The sequence below is a fragment of the Macaca mulatta genome, chromosome 1 (assembly GCF_049350105.2).
Source record: "Macaca mulatta isolate MMU2019108-1 chromosome 1, T2T-MMU8v2.0, whole genome shotgun sequence".
Classification (NCBI taxonomy): Eukaryota; Metazoa; Chordata; class Mammalia; order Primates; family Cercopithecidae; genus Macaca; species Macaca mulatta.
In genome coordinates this window covers 140111778-140130757 of record NC_133406.1, presented here as the reverse complement: position 1 = coordinate 140130757, position 18980 = coordinate 140111778, and the positions used below count along the sequence as shown (strand labels likewise).

The 18980-nt window shown below is 36.4% G+C and overlaps 2 protein-coding genes across 6 annotated transcripts in view; one reads left to right on the top strand and one right to left on the bottom strand.

Moving 5' to 3' along the window:
* The first annotated feature begins 39 nt into the window (after nt 1-39).
* On the top strand, nt 40-17440 carry TRMT13 (tRNA methyltransferase 13 homolog). 4 transcript variants are annotated; one of them, NM_001266714.1, is given in 11 exon segments: nt 160-312; nt 3737-3783; nt 3880-3946; nt 6491-6553; nt 7022-7091; nt 7248-7354; nt 7693-7860; nt 9977-10049; nt 10915-10989; nt 14831-15263; nt 15560-17435. In NM_001266714.1, coding segments are annotated over 11 exon segments (1446 nt in total). In that variant the 5' UTR covers nt 160-165; the 3' UTR covers nt 15756-17435.
* Nucleotides 15879-18980, bottom strand: part of LRRC39 (leucine rich repeat containing 39) — a 31119-nt gene continuing 28017 nt past the window's right edge. The window contains exon 10 of one of the 2 annotated variants that reach the window (XM_015145879.3): nt 15879-16030. In XM_015145879.3, coding sequence (XP_015001365.2) covers nt 15975-16030 — 56 coding nt within the window. In that variant the 3' untranslated portion in view covers nt 15879-15974. Of the gene's footprint in view, nt 16031-16291; nt 16360-18980 lie in introns of those variants that run through there. The other variant, XM_077952570.1, reaches the window with a different exon arrangement.

Sequence of the window (18980 nt, the reverse complement as noted above, 5' to 3'; positions counted from 1 at the left end):
CGGTTCTGTGGAGGATAAGGGGAAGACGGTTGTGGTAGTTCCGGGCATTAACTTGTGTGGCGGGAGCTGAGGCAGCCATGTTTGTTAAGGGAAGGGGACCCGAAGGAAGCTGACAACTTTTCTTCTGGTTGCCGGGTGCTGGACAACCAAAGTCAGCCCTGAATTATGGCGACCTCCGCGTCGTCGCCGCACGCGACTGGTTTTCCAGCTGAGGGTAGATGCGGTTACTATGTGGAAAAGAAGAAACGGTTCTGCAGGATGGTGGTGGCCGCAGGGAAAAGATTTTGTGGTGAACACGCTGGAGCCGCGGAGGTGTGGTATCGCCTTACTCTCTCCAGAGTCGGAAATAAGTATCCTGGTCCTGTCGGTGCTGGAACCCGGCCCCTCCCCTCTTTGACAGGTTTCTGCTTGTGTCCCCCGGATCCTCCAGCTTTCACTTTAGTAAACCCAGTTTTGCCCTCCTTGCCGACCGATTATGAGTTCTAGTGATGAGAAATGTTTTAGTTTACCAAGCAAAGCGCCGGCAGCGACCCATTTATCTTGATCTTAACTCATGGTAATGCTAGGTTTTAATTTTACCCCAAGCTACCGCTCCGTCTCCCTGCTGGAAAGTGGTAGTTTAGAAAAAGCAGTGATTGAAGTCCCGAAGGTTTCACTAGTTGTGTTCTAATTGTTATTTCGTGAAAGAGAAGCACTTCTCGTGAATGCGGTTGGAAAAAACTTTCTTTTAAAAATTTAGACTTGAGGCCCGGCGCGGAGGCTCACGCCTGTAATCTCAGCACTTAGGAAGGCCGAGGCGGGCGGATGACTTGAGGTCAGGAGCTCGAGACCAGCCTGGCCAACACGGTGACATTTCTCTCTCTACTAAAAATAAGATCAGCTGGGCGTGGTGGCGCGCGCCTGTAACCCCAGCTACTCGGGAGGCCGAGGCAGGAGAATCACTTGAACCCAGGAGGTGGAGGTGGCAATAAGCCAAGATCACGCCACTGCATTCCAGCCTGGGTGACAGCCAGACTGAATCTCAAAAAAGAAAAAAAAACATGTTTTTTTCGACTTACAGTTTTTAAGAATGCAACTTTGCTGGAATAGGAAGGAAAGATTTTTAAATATATACGAATTGACCTTTTACAACTGAAAACAAAGCATACAATTTTGTTTGATAATAGTTATGCATATAAATGTACTATAACACTGTATATTTGTATGTATGTATATTACTTTAGGATATATGTGAGATGGGAAAATAAAAACCAGAGGAGCAAAATGCTGATAGGAAGAGAGCATGTCTAATAGAACTATAAAGAATAAACCAAAGCGATCAGCATCTGATTTCATGCTTCTGAATGTCCAGTATTATTTGCATTATTTTATTTCTTAAGGAGTTTATTCTTCTAGACAATATCCAGTGCAGATCAGTCCCCTGACCCCCTTCATCTGCCACTCCCTATCGTAGTTATAGCCTACTTCCTATTTTGTTTTGACTGGCATTTACCAAAAGTGAAGCATACTGAAAAAAGGACATTCTTGTTATGGAATATGGGAGACGTGACTTGCTGTGGGAACTCTGAATTATGCCCATAGTCGTATTAACTGGTCTTGAGGGGACTGGCAAACATCCGTTGTTGAAGAAGGAGAGTTATGATAGGAGAATGATTTAGACTCCACCTTATCCAGATATATGGAAGACGAATACAAATGGTGATGATAGTAGAATACGAATAAATCCTTACAAGCCGATCAGTATTCCTAGAGAGGAACGACATATCGTCGTTAGCCCCTTGAAGAGAGACTGCAAAACATCAAGTGGAAACACTTTTCATGACTACTATCTGGTTTTAAATTGTGGCTATCCTCCTGAATCTGTAATTTATAACTGAATGTTGTGTTTCCATCTTTTTTTCTAAGTGTCATATGTAGCTGTGATGACACCACTTTAACTCATTTTTACGCAGTGGTTCTCGACAGGGATTGATTTTGTTCCCAGTGGACACTTGGCAAAATGAAGACATTTTGGTTGTCAAACTGAAGAGTATCACTGACATCTAATGGATAGAGACCAGAAATGCTGCTAAACCTCCTACAAATCACGGGACACCCCCTGCACTCACCCCCTCAAAAGAATCACCAGCCCAAAACATCAGTAGTGCCAAGATTCAGAATTCCTGTTTCTAAATTCAACTAATAAATTTTAAATGTGCTTTTTTTTCCCCTATGCTATGGTTAGGCTTTGGGGGTTAGAAGAGTCTTTTACATGGAGGTTAGGATTTAAAGCCAGCAATAAGGAAGAAATAATAACACAGTTTATTGAATATACAATATTTTCCAAAAAAATGAAAATTTATTAGTTTTCCCATGAAATTCAGTGTGAATAGCTTCATAGACATGCTGAGAGTCACGTTCAAACAGAAATAAATTTTTAAAAGAATAATAATAACAGACACTTAGTCGCCACTTACTTTATGGCCAGCACTGTGCTAGGCAGTTTTGTTTCGTTTTTTTAACTATTAGCTCACTTAATTTGTTCAAACCTTAGGAGGTAAGACATATTTTTGTTCTCACCTTTCAGATGAGGCAGTAAGCCTACCTAACTAAGGTCATAGGGATCGTAGCCGGTAGATAGAGCTGGGTATCATACCTAGGCAGTCTGGCTGGCCTGTGTTCTTAACTGTTATACGATCCCTATTTATACAGATTCATGTGGAATATTGGGTAGAATTGCCAATATTACCAATTTTCCTTTTTTCCCAGTTCATATAGTCATGTGGCACATAATGACATTTCACTCAACAACAGACCACATATATGATAGTGGTCCCATAAGGTTATAATACTGTATTTTTACTGTACCTTTTCTATGTTTAGATATACAAATACTTATATTGTGTTACAATTGCCTACAGTATTTAGTATGGTAACATGCTGTACAGGTTTGCAGCCTAGTAGCAATAGGCTATACTATATGGGCTAGGTGTACAGTAGGCTATACTATCCAGGTTTGTGTTACTATACTGTATGATGTTTTCACAATAACAAAATCACCTAAAGATACATTTCTCAGAATGTATTCCCTGTCATTAAGTGATGTAACTTAGGAATGAGTAGGATGTAACTGATACTAAAAAGTTGCAAAGCCAGTAAAATACATCTTAAAATCCATATGTCAATGGGCAGCATTTTCCAAAAAATGATAAGTCTGTGAGGTGATGCATGTTAATTAAGCTTGATTTAGCCATTCCACAATGTATACATATTTCAAAACATCATGTTGTATTAAAACCATACATATATAATAGTGTATATTATTTTATTGCCATAAAAATCACAATTACTTTCGCACCAACCTAATATGTGATAAATATATACAACTATTTGTCAATTAAAATAAAATGAAATAGGTAGCATTTTTTTGTTTCTTGGTTGTGCAGAAAATAGTCATGCATATAATAGTTGATGCTATCCTAGATTTCAGACACCATATGTAGGCCTTCTCTATAACCTGTTTGAAGCTATAGACCCTTGTTTGTCCAAAGCAGTATTTGTTCATAGATATTTAAGCCAGCTACACTGGAGAGTTTTTGTTAAACTCTTGGGACCTGATTTTGCCAACTTTTCATTATGTCCTTTTAAGGTTTCCTTACTTTGTTTTGAGATTGCAGAGACACTGAAGTTATGTCTGGTATCTGTAAGCAATCAACTTGATATTTTATTTAAATAAATGTATCTCTTAATTTATTAGGAAGAAGATGCTCGGAAAAGAATCCTGTGTCCTTTAGATCCAAAACAGTAAGTATGGATCAGATATGGGGTTTTTTTTGTGTGTGTGCTGGAAACAGTAATTGGCGCAAATCTCATTTGAAATAATTTTCTTTTTAAATTTAGCACAGTATATGAAGATCAACTAGCAAAGCATTTGAAAAAATGTAACTCAAGAGAGAAACCAAAACCTGTAAGTGTTTGATCAGTAAAATTGAATGGTGAAATGTGGTATGTAATGCCTTGGTAGATGCTGCACATGGAATGGACTTGTTTCATAGCTGAGGAACCCAAGCTCAGGAAATACAATTTTTTATTTAAAGAGATAGGGTCTCACTCTTTCACCAAGGCTGGAGTGCAGTGGCATGATCATAGCTCACTGCAGCCTTGAACTCCTGGACTCAAGCAATCCTCCCACCTCAGCCTCATGGGTAGCTGGGACTATAGGCAAATGACACCACACCTGGCTTATTTTTTTTATTTTTTTATAGAGACAGGGTTCTCTCTGTGTTGCCCAGGCTGGTCTCGATCTGCTTGTGTCAAGCAATACTCCTGCCTCAGCCTCCCAAAGTGCTAGGATTATAGGCATGAGCCACCAAATCCAGCCAAGAAATACAAATATTTTTAAATTGGATAGTAGGCAAACCTGCCTGACTTTTGTTGCATAAGTAGATATTTATTTATTACACTGTACAATAAGGGCTGCCGTGCGATCCAGGAAGAGACACCATTTCTGTGTTCCAAGGGTGCTTGGCATACAACCTCCCTTGAAAAGGTAGTCTGGGAAAAAAGGTAATCAGTGCCTCTGCTTCTAAGACTCGTAGAAAATTGAGAGACTTATGGGAGGATGTCTTGCAATAGCACCTCTCAGTTACTTTGACAAGATACTCCCATACATTTCCAAATGCCTGCCAATTGAGAACCACTGGGCCAGATGGCATAAGTTTAGAAAGTATTTTTACATTAAGATGGTGTAGAAGAAAAATGATGACCCTCACCACCACCACCTACTTAGGACATAGCCCCTCTAATAGAAAGAGAGAACATTGGCTTTGTTTGCAAATATCTTCCTTACCTAAGTTCCAGGTTTCAGTTAAAGCAAGCAAGTTTAATAGGTGTTCTGAGAAAAGTTTGAGAGAATAAATAAATTTATTAAAAATGGAACCCCTTGGGTGAGTTTCACTGCATACCAGCACACAGTGGCAAGGAAATAGAGAAAAGCAGTGGAATGATGAGACAGAGAAAGAAATGCAAAGCAGTATTTATCTGGTTCACTATGTAGAGTAGGACACTTGGCACCCAGGTAAAGGCATATCACTATTCTGCTTTACTTTGGAAAACTAGTGAGCAATGTTTAAAAATTTTGTATACTAATTAAAAGTTAGTTGGTTATAAATTTCTCCAGTATAAATAGTTTTCACATTTAAAAATCTACTCTACAACATAAGTTACCTGGAACACTTTTGGCAACCATTTTGAACTAAGAGTACATCAAATTCTAATACTTAACAGCTAGTTTTCTATTATAGTTTTATTTCAGTTATCCAGTAAAACATTGTAATTCCTGCAGGCTTCACTCATTCCACTCAATCACCAGTTTCCATTGCTAGCAACACACATTCTGTGCGTATAGGTAAAGCTAGCAACACACGAGCAGGATGTTACCTTTCTGCCTCTGTTACCTTTCTGCCTCCATGTAACAAAAGTCCATTTAACTACACATAACATAATGTTCCCAAGAATTATTTTCACTTTTGAAACGGGATTTGTAGAAACAGTACTGTTTCATTCATCTAGATCTACACCGTTCAGTATGCTAGCCACTAGCCACATATGACTATTTAAATTTGAATTAAAACTAAATAAAATTAAAAATCTAATGTCTCAGTCACACTAGCCATATTTCAGTGGCTACCATATTGGCCAGAGCAGATGTAGAACATTTCCATCATTGCAGAAAGTTCTGTTGGAAAGTGATAATACAGATCCTTACCTAGAATCTGTATTTCTGAAGCCAGACTAGAAAGATTTCATTATCTGTGTTTGTTTGCTTGTTTGTTTGTTTGTTTGTTTGTTTTAGAGACAGGGTCTTGCTATATTGCCCAGGCTGGTCTCAAATTCCTGGGTTCAAGAGATCCTTCTGCCTTGGCCTCCCAAAGTGCTAGGATTACAGGCCTGAGCTACTATGCCTGGCCTCATTATGTTAATTTAAATAACTAGTGTGATGGGACATTTATATTTTCAAGTTTTAATTAATATTTTAAAATAGAAGAAATCAGACTTATTGTTATAATATGTATGTCTTTCTGTTTTTGGTCATGCTGCATGTCTGATAAGCAGCATTATGTAGTTAGTACTTTGCTGTTTTTGCTTTAGCACTATAAGACAAAATTGTTACAGTTCTAGTGTATACAGTCTAGGCTGTAAAACTTTTAATAAATGTTACAAATGAATTTCTTTAAACTGTAAGTGCATATTCAGATAACCACCTCACTAGAATATAAGATCCATGAACACCTTTTTGTCTCTTTTGTTGTCTACTGTGGTGGAGTGCCCAATACCTAAAGCAAACTAGGGACTTGAGTAAGTACTCAATAATGATTTAATGAAGAAATGAAGGGAGGAAGGGAGGATGGCAGGTGCAGAGCAGGGGATAAAGGGAAGAATCAGTATTTTAGTTTAATGTTTGTGAGCTTCACATTATTAACAGTTCTTTTATGTTTTTGTTTTTGTTAAGGATTTCTATATTCAAGATATTAATGCAGGCTTAAAAGATGAAACAGAAATACCTGAACAATTAGTAAGTACATTGACTTAATATTTAATTTTAAAAGGTATTTATAAGCTCTTTTCATGATGTGAATAAGCCATGTTCTAATTTTTGTTTCAAGCAAATCTGTTTTTAATTTACAGTGCATTTTCCTATAGACTCAATATTGTTAGAGATGGTTAGTTCCCAGACTAGCTCATGCCCCATAGCAAAACAAGCTACAATATGGCCCTGAGTCCCCTTTGATTCTTGAACCCTTCTGAGCCTAGACTTGTTCTTGACCTTGAGGAAGTTAGGAGAATTAAAGTAGCACAGCAAAGATGGAGTAGAAATTTAGCAGTTGGACAATTCTGATGGCAGCTTAGGGAAAAGGCTTGATAGAGAGAAGAGCCTAAGCTGTCATGGGAATTGCCCAATTGGTAAACCTCTACTCAGTCTCTGTCATGCTACTTTAAAGCAATTTTTGGCTACATTATTTAGTTTTATTTTTGTATATAGGTTCCAATTTCTTCTCTATCTGAAGAGCAGTTGGAAAAGTTAATTAAGAAATTGAGAAAAGCAAGTGAAGGTAAGACTGCCTAAAGTTGCAAGTTCAATTATTTTAGAGTAATTAGGTGGTATATGAGTTGATACCATTCTAGTTTAAAATATGTTACTACTGTTGTTCAGAATCCTACAATTACGTGTTTGGCTGCTTAAGCTGTTGTGCTTATATTTGGCACAGGTTTGAATTCTACACTTAAAGATCATATTATGTCCCATCCAGCATTACATGATGCACTTAATGACCCTAAAAATGGTGATTCTGCAGCCAAGCACCTGAAACAGCAGGTATGTTTAGGCTATAGTAACTACTAAACATGGCCTTTGTTCATTTGTTGAAAGTGTTTTAAATGTAATTATTAATAAGATTTTATTTTGTTTACCTTTCAGGATGCCAAATATTTCCATTTCAAAAAATACATAGAAACATATATAAAAAAATGAGGGCATGGATATGATTCTGAGTACCATATGTTAAATATTTAAGAGCAAGAGAGAAAAATTTTAAGTCAAGTAGAAATTATCAATGTAAAACATCTGCCTTATGTAGAAATTACCTTGCTCTTTTCCCATTTGAACAAAATGTGTTTGCTCTAGTTTATAAAATAATCTTGTGAAGTTTGCAGGCTTCTATTTTAGGTAACATTGAAAAATTAAAGTTACTTGGTCCGAGAAGATGCTTTGTTGAGTTTGGAGCGGGAAAGGGAAAATTATCTCATTGGGTTGATATTGCCTTAAAAGATGCTGAAAAAGTTCACTTCATCCTAGTAGAAAAGGTGACCACAAGATTCAAGGTGAGTGAAACCATTGCTCTATGTTAGTAACCAAATTTTGTTTTCATTTTTTGTATTCAGGAAAAAGCGATAGAAACATTTCTTAAAAGAAAGGAAAGGAATTTTTTTAATCTGTTTGTTGTAGCTTTTTATTAGTTCCAATTGTATTGATAACTCAAACTGAAGGTGAATTTTTTTAGTCTAAGTTTTGATAGTCTGTTGATCTGAATTCTTAAAATTATTTGCAGAGACAGGAAAATATATAGAAAGAGCCAAGCTCAAGCTAGGAGTTAAAAGTCTTGGGTTCTACTCCTATCTTTACCACTTGCCATTCATTCATTAAACAATTTTTGAGCATACTGCCAGGCCCCACCCAGGCTGAAGTACAGTGGCAGGACCTTGGCTCACTGCAGCCTTGACCTCCTCAGCTCATATAATCCTCCCATTTGAGCCTCATGAGTAGCTGGGACTACAGTCACGCACCACCATGCCCAGCTAATTTTTAAAAATTTTTTGTGGAGACAGGGTCTCACTTTGCTGCCCAGGCTGGTCTCGAACTCCTGGGCTCAAGCCCTCCTCCCACCTTAGCCTCCCGAAGTGCTGGGATTATAAGCGTGAGCCACTGTGCCCAGCCACTCTATTACTTATATTTAGAAAAGAGACCCAGGCAAATACATAAATTACTATAGTAAAGTGTTAAAATACGAGAAAGGTCTGCACAGAGTACAGCGTGGTTTCAAAGACAGGAGTGACAAGTTTTATTGCAGGGAAGAGATGGAGAATGACTACGCAGAGAAGGTGATGCTTGAACTAAATCTTGAAAGGTGAATTGGTGTTTGTTAGAGAGTTTGAGAAGCATTCTAGGAAGCAAGAACAATGTAACCAAATACATGAAATAAGGTGGAAACATTCCTGTTTAATGGGAGTACATGTTGCAAAGTAGAGTTCAGCAATGATGAGACTGGAGAGCATGGCTAGCCTATAGAAGATCTCATATTTTATGCTAAGGAAGGAGTTTGACTATGCTGCTGTCTGGTGGGGGTACAATAGAAAAAAGATTTAGTTCTTGGCTTTGAAGAAGCTTATGTCTAGTGGAGTAGACATATAAATATTTGTGTTCAGTATGCTAAGTGTGTTTTGATAGTGGTAAGTACCCAATCCTATGGGAGCACGAAGATAGAGCAGCAACTTTTCAGTCTAGTGTGGGTCATAGAAGTTTTCGTAGAAGTGACAGTTGAGATGAGATTGAAATAATATATAAGAGTTGGTAAAGTAGAAGGGAATTTTTCAAAGTTTATCCTAGCAGCACCATTAAAACTATATTAGAAGAGTCTGACACTTGAAGTAGAGAGATTAATAATAAAGATAATTTTTGTCCAACAATCCAAGTAAGAGAGAGGCCAGAGCTAAATCTATTGCATTGGGATGGAGAGGAGAGCAACAGTATGAGAAATGTGAAGATGTTGGAAGCCACAAGAGTTGGTGATTTATTAGTAATTGAATATGAGAGATAAGGAGTAATTTTGGGTAGAATTTTTATGACTTAGGTGACTAAATGGTGTTCTTTCCTGAGATAAGGAATAAAGGGGGAGCAAGAGGAAGGAGGGTTTTGGAGACAGAAATAATGAGTTCAGTTCTGGATGTGCCCAGTTTGCTGGTGAAGTAGAGCTTTCTAGTTCACAACTGAGTATGTGTCTGATGCTCATTGGTGAGGCCTGAGCCACAAATGTAGATCAGTAGGTCATGGGCACATAGGTATAGGTTAGAATGGTTGTGATCTTTCAGGAGAGCAAGAGGAGGAACAAACCAAAAATAGTATATGAAGAGTGACAAAGATAAAAGAGCTAGTAGACAATCTTACATAAATGACTTAAGATCTGTGAACTTCAGTTCCTTTGTCAGTGAATTGGGAATTTTTAGGGTTAAAGGAAATGATGTCTATGTTTACATAATTGATAAACATTTTCAAATCTTTTTTTAAAAGTGTAATATTTTGAAGTTCTCATCAAAGAATGTACAGTCTTCATTTTTAAATATATTCTTTTGCTCTGAATTTTGAAAACAAAAATCTTTTTATTTTCATAAATCCTTTTTAAACATAAGAAGTCATTATTACAATAATGTTCTGTTTGTGCAGGTGGATGGAAAACACAGAAAGAAAAATTCAGTATTTGAAAGACTTCAAATTGATATTCAACACTTGTGTTTGAGTAAGTTGTGTAACTTTCCATTGCTCTACAAATAAATCATAACTGTTTCAAACTCTGAGGTTGCTTAGAAATCCAATCATGCAGAACGGTGCTTCAGAGAAAACAGTCAAATCAATCCATTGTTAATATAGAATGTTTTATATAGTGTGTAAATAGATGTAAATTGAATTAAGGTTGAGAATTTTTAAAATTTTCAGTATCAAGTGGAAATGAAGTGTTAGGGAAGAGTTTAAAAGTTTTTATAATATGTACTTATGTTGTTTCTTTGTCCTGTTTAAATTTTTTTGAGTCTGTTCAAACTATAAACTAGCCTTCTGCCTGCAGTTAACATGACTTTACCTAAACCATTAAAGAAAATGAGGTATTTCTCTGCCTAGCTAATGTGTAAAAGATACTTCCTAAAATTTTAAATTGCACAAGAGAAAAGAAGTCATCACTGTGGAATTCACATTCCATACACAAAACACACACAGACACATACACACACAAACACTCCTCAATCAACTTCTGTAGTGCCCTTTTTATACCTTTTCTATTTTTCAGATTATCCAAAGAAAATAATGCAAACATATCTTCACAACCTCTTCCATTCACTAATTTTAATCCAGCCATGAAAAGCAACCCAGCATTTGTATAGAAATCACTGTATTTAAAATTATTTAACTGAATATATTAACTTTCTGATATTATGAACCCTAAACAAGTTCTTATGTTCTATGTTGTGTTCCATAAAGTGAGAATTTTTTCTTTGAGTCTCTTTCAGGCTAAAATTCAGAGACTCTAATTAGTTATTTCTTTTGGAAGGCCACAATAATATATACTTTCTTTCACTAGACAGTTAACTTAATTCTCATTTCCATTTCAGACAAGATTCCAGTGCTAAGAGAAGGAAAACTACCTGTGGTAGGAATTGGAAAGCATCTGTGTGGTATGGCAACAGGTATGTAAACATACTAATAGTGTTTACATTAATGCATTAAGTTTTGACCTAACCTGGCCCCAACCATTTCAGTGGCCTCTTTTGAATAGATATCTTATGTTTACAACTCATTAATCTTTATAGAGCACTGGCTCTGTGCTTTATTAGATGCATAGCTTTCCTATTTATGTGCTCATTTTGGCCATTTTGCAGGATGAATTAAGAGTTTTGTATGTAAATACTGCATCACATTAGACTTTAAAGTTCTTTGGGTTAAATTTCAACCAGAAAAGGAAAATAAGACCATTTATGGAAACTGTATTTTTCCACCCAGAAGCTACTGATTTTTTGTAGAATAGTTCCTTAGGAAGAACTCAGAAACCTCTCCCATTAAAAGACTATTGTGTTTCAGGATTCTGGGGAAAAAGAAAAAAATAAATGTTAGACAAAAAAAAAAAAAATCTAAGATGTCTTGTCTTAGCACTTTGATCCATCAGATCTAGCATGGTAAAGTGTAGACAGCATGTGCTTTAGAATCAGATAGTCTAGCCTTCAGCTCTGTTGTGTAACCTTGTCAAATTACTTAACCTTTCTGAGCTTTGGTTACCTCATCTATAAAACAGAGATACTAATATATTAATAATTCACCGGGTTGCATGTAAAGTGTCTGGCACATAATAGTGCTCCATAAATGTTAATTATTGTTACATCATCTTCCTAACTTTTGCTAGTTTCATCATCTACCCATATGGGTAACTTGGAGTGTCCATAGATAATACTCATATTGGCTGGAAATGGCATTGAGTACTATATATTTGTGTTGGCCTTCATAGTTTTTAAGACTACAGTAATGTACAACATAACGATGATTTGGTCAGCAGTGGACTCATATATGACAGTGGTCCTATAAAATTATACCATATTTTTACTGTACCTTTTCTGTATTTAGATACACAAATACTTACCATTGTGTTACAATCGCCTACGGTGTTCAGTAACATGCTGTACAGGTTTGTAGCCTAGGAGCAATAGGCTGTGCCATACACCCTAGGTGTGTAGTAGGCTACACTATACCATCTAGGTCTGTGTAGTACACTCTGATGTTCCCACAATGATGAAATCGCCTAATGCATTTCTCAAAACATATACCAATGGTTAAGCAGTGCATGACTGTACTTTCACATACCTTATCTCATTTAAGCCTTATAAAAGTCTTCTAAAGTAAACCAGTTCCATCCTGGGGGTAGGAGGGAGTACACTCTTTTGACCTAGAGTGGCCATTTCTCATGTTCCATGTAATTTTTTTACCCTTGATTCACTGTATCTGAATCCTCCTTTCATCTCTGCCACAGTTGCTGCCCTTCTTGAAATTCCATTTTCTTCTCTTTTGCGATACTCTTATTTCCTGGTTCTTCCCCTACATCTATGCCATTCTTTCTGTTTATTTCACAGTCTCCTTCCACTTCTGTCCTTTAAATATTTAATATTCAGGCTAGGCACAGTGACTTATGCCTGGAAAACCAACACTGGAGTCTGAAGTGAGATGATTGCTTGAGGCTAGGAGTTCAAGATTAGCTTGGGCAACATAGCAAGATCCCATCTCTACAGAAAATTTAGAAATTTGCTGGGCATGATAGCTTGTGCATGTAGTCCCAGCTATTCAGGAGGCTGAGGTGGGAGAATCACTTGAGCCTAGGAGTCTGAGTCTGCAGTGAACTGGGATAGCGCCACTGCACTGCAACCTGGGTGACAGAGCAAGACCCTATCTCAATTGGTCAATCAATCTCAGACCCATCTGCTACACAACTAATGTGTCTTTCTCTTTAAACTCTTCAGTACTTACTGATATAGTCCGAACTCTTTGACGTAACGTTTTCGTCTCAATCTGGCTTCAGCCTTCCTCTCTTTTTTGCATTCCCTGTCTCCTACTTTGCTGTTCAGCAACATCAAACCCTGGGTGCTCTTCCATATACTGTACTCTTTCTACTATATCTGGAATTTCACCCCCATTCACCCATTCATCCAAACAAAACAACTGGTCAGTTTTTACTCATCCTTCACCTCCGTTGTCACCACTTTCAGGGAGCTCCCTTAAATAAGATATGCCTCCTGGGTGTTATCATAATACCCTCTGCATAATTTTACCTTGTTGTATTTTAATTATCTGTTTATATATCTAATTCTTCCACCATGCTCTGAATTTTTTGAGTATATGGCATACTAGTACAATGCTTTCTATATAACAGGAACACAGTGAATATTGGAATGAATGAATAATCTTGGCTACCAATTTGCTGTGTTTCCTTGTCCCTTTCTGTGTATGTGGCTTTGTCCTTTAAGCTCTCTATGACAGATGAATTGAGATAAATTGCTAAAGCTCCTTCTAATTCTGAAATAACTTAATTCTTTTTTTTTTTCTTTGAGATGAAGTCTCACTCTGTCACCCAGGCTGGAGTGCAGTGGCACAATCTCGCCTCACTGCAACCTCCACCTCCCAGGTTCAAGCAATTCTCCTGCCTCAGCCTCCCAAACTGCTGGGACTACAGGCTCGTGCCACCACGCCTGGCTAATTTTTGTATTTTTAGCAAAGACGGGATTTCACCATGTTAGCCAGGAAGGTCTCCATCTCCTGACCTCGTGATCTGCCCGCCTTGGCCTCCCAAAGTGCTGGAATTACAGGCGTGAGTCACTGCGGCTGGCCTGAAACCACTTAATTCTTTTAATAATTTATCTGGTTATTCACATTTCTGAAAATCACTTACTTAAGTCAGATATGAATAAAACAATGACTAAATGTATTTTGTCAGAAAATAATAGTTTATGAAATAATAGATTAGCTATCACTTTCTCCAAAGAATGGGTTTCTAATGTTTGACTTAAATTCATATATTGAATTCAATTTACTAGTGAAATATCAGATCATTTAATAGTCACTTGTTTTATCTTAGGGTAATACAGTTTTAAAATATGTATATGTTTTTGATTGAACAGACACAACATGACAATCTAATGATTAAGACAGAAGATGTGGGTCCTACATTTGGGGTCTTTCCAATATTGTCAACAATGTAGGAGTTTTTGATGGGAAATAGCCATAGTCATCAAAAATCCATTTATTTAGTTTTAAAATATACTAAAATGTTTTCATTGTAATGTGGAGTACATCTCCCTCTTAAGTTTGTGTATATTAATCATTGCATCCTCAATGCTTCGCACATGAAAGGCATTCAGTAAATGTTTGTTAAATAAATGAATAAATACAGTTAGGCTACTCAGTGAGGCCTACTTTCCAGATTCTGTTCTGACTCCTCTTTCAACTCTTCAGTTCATCACTATTTGCTATGAGCCTCTTCAAGACAAGCATCTTGACTTAACATCAACTTAAACAGATTTGTCTGCCCTTCCTTCCTCCTCCCTCCCTCCCTCTTCCTTTCTTCCCTCCCTCGTTCCCTCCCTCCCTTCCTTCCTTCCTTCTTTTTTTCCTTTCTTAAACTAGAATGTAAGTGTAAGTGAATAAAGTTTTCCTGTACAAGTCATTTCCTCAGCTAAGGTAGGAAAAGTGAGAGACAATTCAGGGAGCTGGGTAAAAGTTCTTCAAATTGTAGATCTTAAGCTTCAGATATCTTTATTGGAAATTAGGCTTTACGCAGAATAAATAATTAAAGAAACTGAGAAGATAGTAAGAAGAGCAAATTTGAACAAAGTTGATAATTCACCATATAATTATTACAAATATAAAGCTGAGTAGGTTTTTGCTGTTTCTATTGTTGGGTTTTTAAAAACAGTACTGCTTAATAAATGTAAAAAATATTTATTTTTAAAGATGATGTGGTTTCGGGGGGCCACATAATTGTGTTTGCAGATCTTGCATTACGATGTTTGATTGAAACCTATGCTGCCAGTTTTGAGGAAAGGAATGAAGAACCTTTAGCCAAACGCATAAAGAATGATAAAACAGAAAAAGAAATTTACACTTTGGCCAAGGAAGGAAATGCAAAAAATGTCCCAGAGAAGTGGAACCCTGTGGCTGGCATTGTTATTGCACTCTGTTGTCACCACAGGTGTGATTGGAGACATTATGTGGGCAAAGAATATTTCAGGGCTCTAGGCCTTGGAGCAGTGGAATTCCACTATTTCCAGCGAATGAGTAGTTGGGCAACTTGTGGGATGCGGAAAACATCTTTGGAAACCTCAAATAGTACCACAAAGAGACAAGATAATCAGAATGATGATAGTGAAGAGCATGATGATGGAGGATACAGAATCACAGATGATGGCGCTAATAGTTTGCCTGGGTAAGAGACTACTTTTGTAATGTATGACACTAAAGGAGAAATATTGTATTATACTGTACTTTAGATGACTATTATCAACAATTCATGAAAATGTATAATCTAATTTTAGAATAAGCTAAAATATACACATCTCTTATTGTGGTCATAAATATAATGTGTCTTGGAAGCATGGGATAAAGTACTTAGTACTTTACGGGTTAGTTAACATTCTCTCAATAAATGGAAGTGACAAAAATAATTTTTTATAAACTTTTACAAAATTTTAACAATGTTTTGTATGTGTTTATTCAATTTAGGCTTCTTAGTGTTGAAGAAAAGAAGAAAATAGGGCATCTTTGTAAATTGCTGATTGACCAAGGTCGAATCCAGTATTTGCAGCAGAAGGGATTCAGTCCTGCTTTGCAGTACTATACAGACCCTCTGGTGTCTTTGGAAAATGTTTTGTTAACTGCTTTACCAAATCATTCTTCATCACCAGAAACAACTGCTTAATGGAAAAGAAATTTGAGCATCATCTGTCTTCCACCAAAAAAAATTTTTAATTATATTTTTATATTAAAAAATATATACTTTAAATAGCAAATAATATGAACTTTAAAAAATGCTGTGGCCTCATTAAACTTTGGTAATAGCTTTTCTTTTTACTTCAGAAATCCAAACATTAGAGAATTCACCAAAGTAATCCTCTTTAGAAGGGCATCTTGAATTATATTATCCATCCGTATTTATGGAGATTGGTAAAGTAGTTGAACCGTTGACTTGGTGATCTGAAACATACATGTCAACACATAATTAGCATATTTCTGTTTGTATTAATTTTGGAAATTTATCTTCCTTTGATTTTATTTAATATTTTTTATTTCTCAAGTTCAAGAGGTAGTGATTGATTGTAACAAGGGCCAATCTGAGAATTTGACTTGTATGTGGACATTTTTCCCTACAGACCTGAAAAGCACAATTATGATTTTCTCAAATGCAAACAATTCGGAGATGTTCACAATTAATAAACACAATTAATGAAGTCACCTTCAAATTTCCAGAACCATACATGTATATATTGTCAGAATCTGTCCATGACAAACACAAAACTTAAGAGCTATTTTCAAAGAAAAAAGATTATTTCACTTAATTATTTTGTTGGATAATTATCTAGTTAGAACTTCCAAAAAGATACTTACAAACATAATTTACAAATTTGAAATAACTTCTGGAGTTGATTAGCTATTCATATCTTTTATCAGGTCATTTTTTACATATATAGGCACAAACAATAAGTATGTTCTCTTCCGTTTGGGAAAATAATTTGGAATAAAGTAGAAATTAGATAATGAAACTAAAAACCTCAAATTTAGGCCTTATTTAACACATGACTGGTTTCTATGCACAAGAAAATATTAAACCAAACATATGGTAGGACTGTTACTCTCTTCTGCATCTTATCCCTATTTTGTTTCTGCCTTTATTTGTAAAAATTGTCTTAATTTATGGTACATTTGCCAAGACAAAAGTTCAGAATTACTAATTTTAGATATTATGATATTCTGAGGTAACTATTTTTATCCTGTAGTTCTATGATTACATGATTTGTAAATAAGAAGCCTAACCAATTTAAAATTCCTGACTTTAGTCTCATATATCTTGTCAGACTGCCTCGGTTCAAATTCCAACCCTACCATCTTTGAGTTGTGCGACCTTGGGCATGCCACTTAATCTCTTTGTGCCTCAATTTTCTCCTCTTAAAATGGGGATGATGATAACAATAATACCTACCTCACAAGGTTGTTGTGAGTATCAAATGAGATAACACAAGTAAAATGCATAGAACAGTTCCAAGCACAGAGTAATTCAATAAATATTAACTGGAAATAGTAGTGGTAGTAACTCGTGAATCTATTTTTAATAACATAATAGGCTTTGATTGTATTATCTCTTTAAGTCGTTAACTTTTTTTTCCTTGTTATAAGTTTTATGTCAAATGCTATTAAAGTAAGGTAGTTTGTTTTTTAAGTTAGTTACCCATGTCCCCAATCAAGGGAACCTAAATGAAGATATTATATCATTAAATAATTAACCTTTTTTTTATTGTGTCAAGCAATACTAATTTGTGTCATAAAATTTGTTTTGCATCATTCAACAATTTATGCCCAGAAATAAACAATATTCTACAACAGGCATAATCGCATTTATGTTTCATAAAATATTCATACACATCCAAGAATTATCATACGGAAACAGTTCTGTGGCCCATTTAGCTTAATGGTATGTTTCTGACAATGGCATCAAGTACCTTAACGGAAGATAAGTTTGTCCTTCAACATGCCAGCCTTAGGTCAGGATTATTGTTTTCCTAACTGTTAATTTGTCTTCACATATCATGAGAAAGTGACTATGTGGGATATGCATACAGCTATTTCTTGTCCTGCACAATTTTCAGATTCAACAAACCTCTTCTTGAACTTTAGATTCACCTATACAATTACCACAACTTGCATGTTCCACAAGTGCATCAAATTTACTGCTAAGGGCCAGGTGCGGTGGGTTACGCCTGTAATCCCAGCACTTTGGGAGGCCAAGGCAGGTGAATCACCTGAGGTCAGGAGTTCGAGACCAGCCTGACCAATATGGTGAAACCCTGTCTCTACTGAAAATACAAAATTAGCTGGGCATGGTGGCGCATACCTGTAATCTCAGCTACTCAGGAGGCTGAGGCAGGAGAATTGCTTGAACCTGGGAGGCGGAGGTTGCCAAGTGAGCCGAGATTGTGCCATTGCACTCCAGCTTGGGCAGCCAGAGAGAAACTCCTCAAAATAAAAATGACTGCCAAAATTAGAAATCATCTTCTGCCTCTACCACCTGATTCTACTCGCCAACCCATCTTCTGTACTTCAATCTCCATCTTAGCATCACCGTCTATCCAGTCGCTCTCTAAACCAAAAACATTCATTATAAACTCCCTTTTCTCATCTTCATTCAATTACCAATTCTGTCTCCTAATCGTCTTTTATGTATTCTCTCTCTGCTTTCCAAAACTAGGTCACAATTAGGACTTTTTTGCCTGTCTCCCCAATCTGTCTCCATGTTATTGCATCTATGACCTTGCTACAATAAATCTAATCACCATTTTCTAAACATCCTCCACTGAATGTTAGTAAAAATTATTTCCTCTAGCTGAAAAACTCTGTCATTGTCTTCTCGGTTATACTCATTTTTCAAACTAACTAGTTGTTGCATTAAGTTGAACTAAAATCTGCCTTTTAAGTTAAAAACTCCTAACATTTTACAATTAGAAGACCATGATTTCTATTACTATTGTTTCATTGTTTTTATTAACAAATAATTGTGTACTTTGTCCTCTTCCCCTGATCTTGGTTTAGCTTAAAGCCCTTCCTTGATTAAAAAAAGTGGTGTAATTCAAAATTATGAGAGACTAAGTGATTGAAATCTCTATATCAAAACCTCACACTTCGTTGATTAAAATCTGTATTCTCAGCCAGACGTGGTGGCATGCACTGATAGCCCCAGTTACTCCAGAGGCTGAGGTGGGATGATCTCTTCAGCCCAGGAGTTCAAGGCCAACAGTGAGCTATGATTGTGCCTTTGAATAGCCACTGCACTCCAGCCTGGGCAAAATGGGCAAAATAGTAAGACCTCATCTCTTTAAAAAACAAAACAAAACAAAACACTGTGTTATCTTAATATTTGTGGAATGACAGGGAA

Coding starts and splice junctions, on each gene's coding strand:
- TRMT13 (XM_077991963.1), top strand. CDS start 166: ATGGCGACCTCCGCGTCGTCGCCGCACGCGACTGGTTTTCCAGCTGAG. Junction 3,784..3,879: donor TGTCCTTTAGATCCAAAACA/GTAAGTATGGAT, acceptor TTTTAAATTTAG/CACAGTATATGAAGATCAAC. Junction 6,554..7,021: donor CAGAAATACCTGAACAATTA/GTAAGTACATTG, acceptor TTTTGTATATAG/GTTCCAATTTCTTCTCTATC.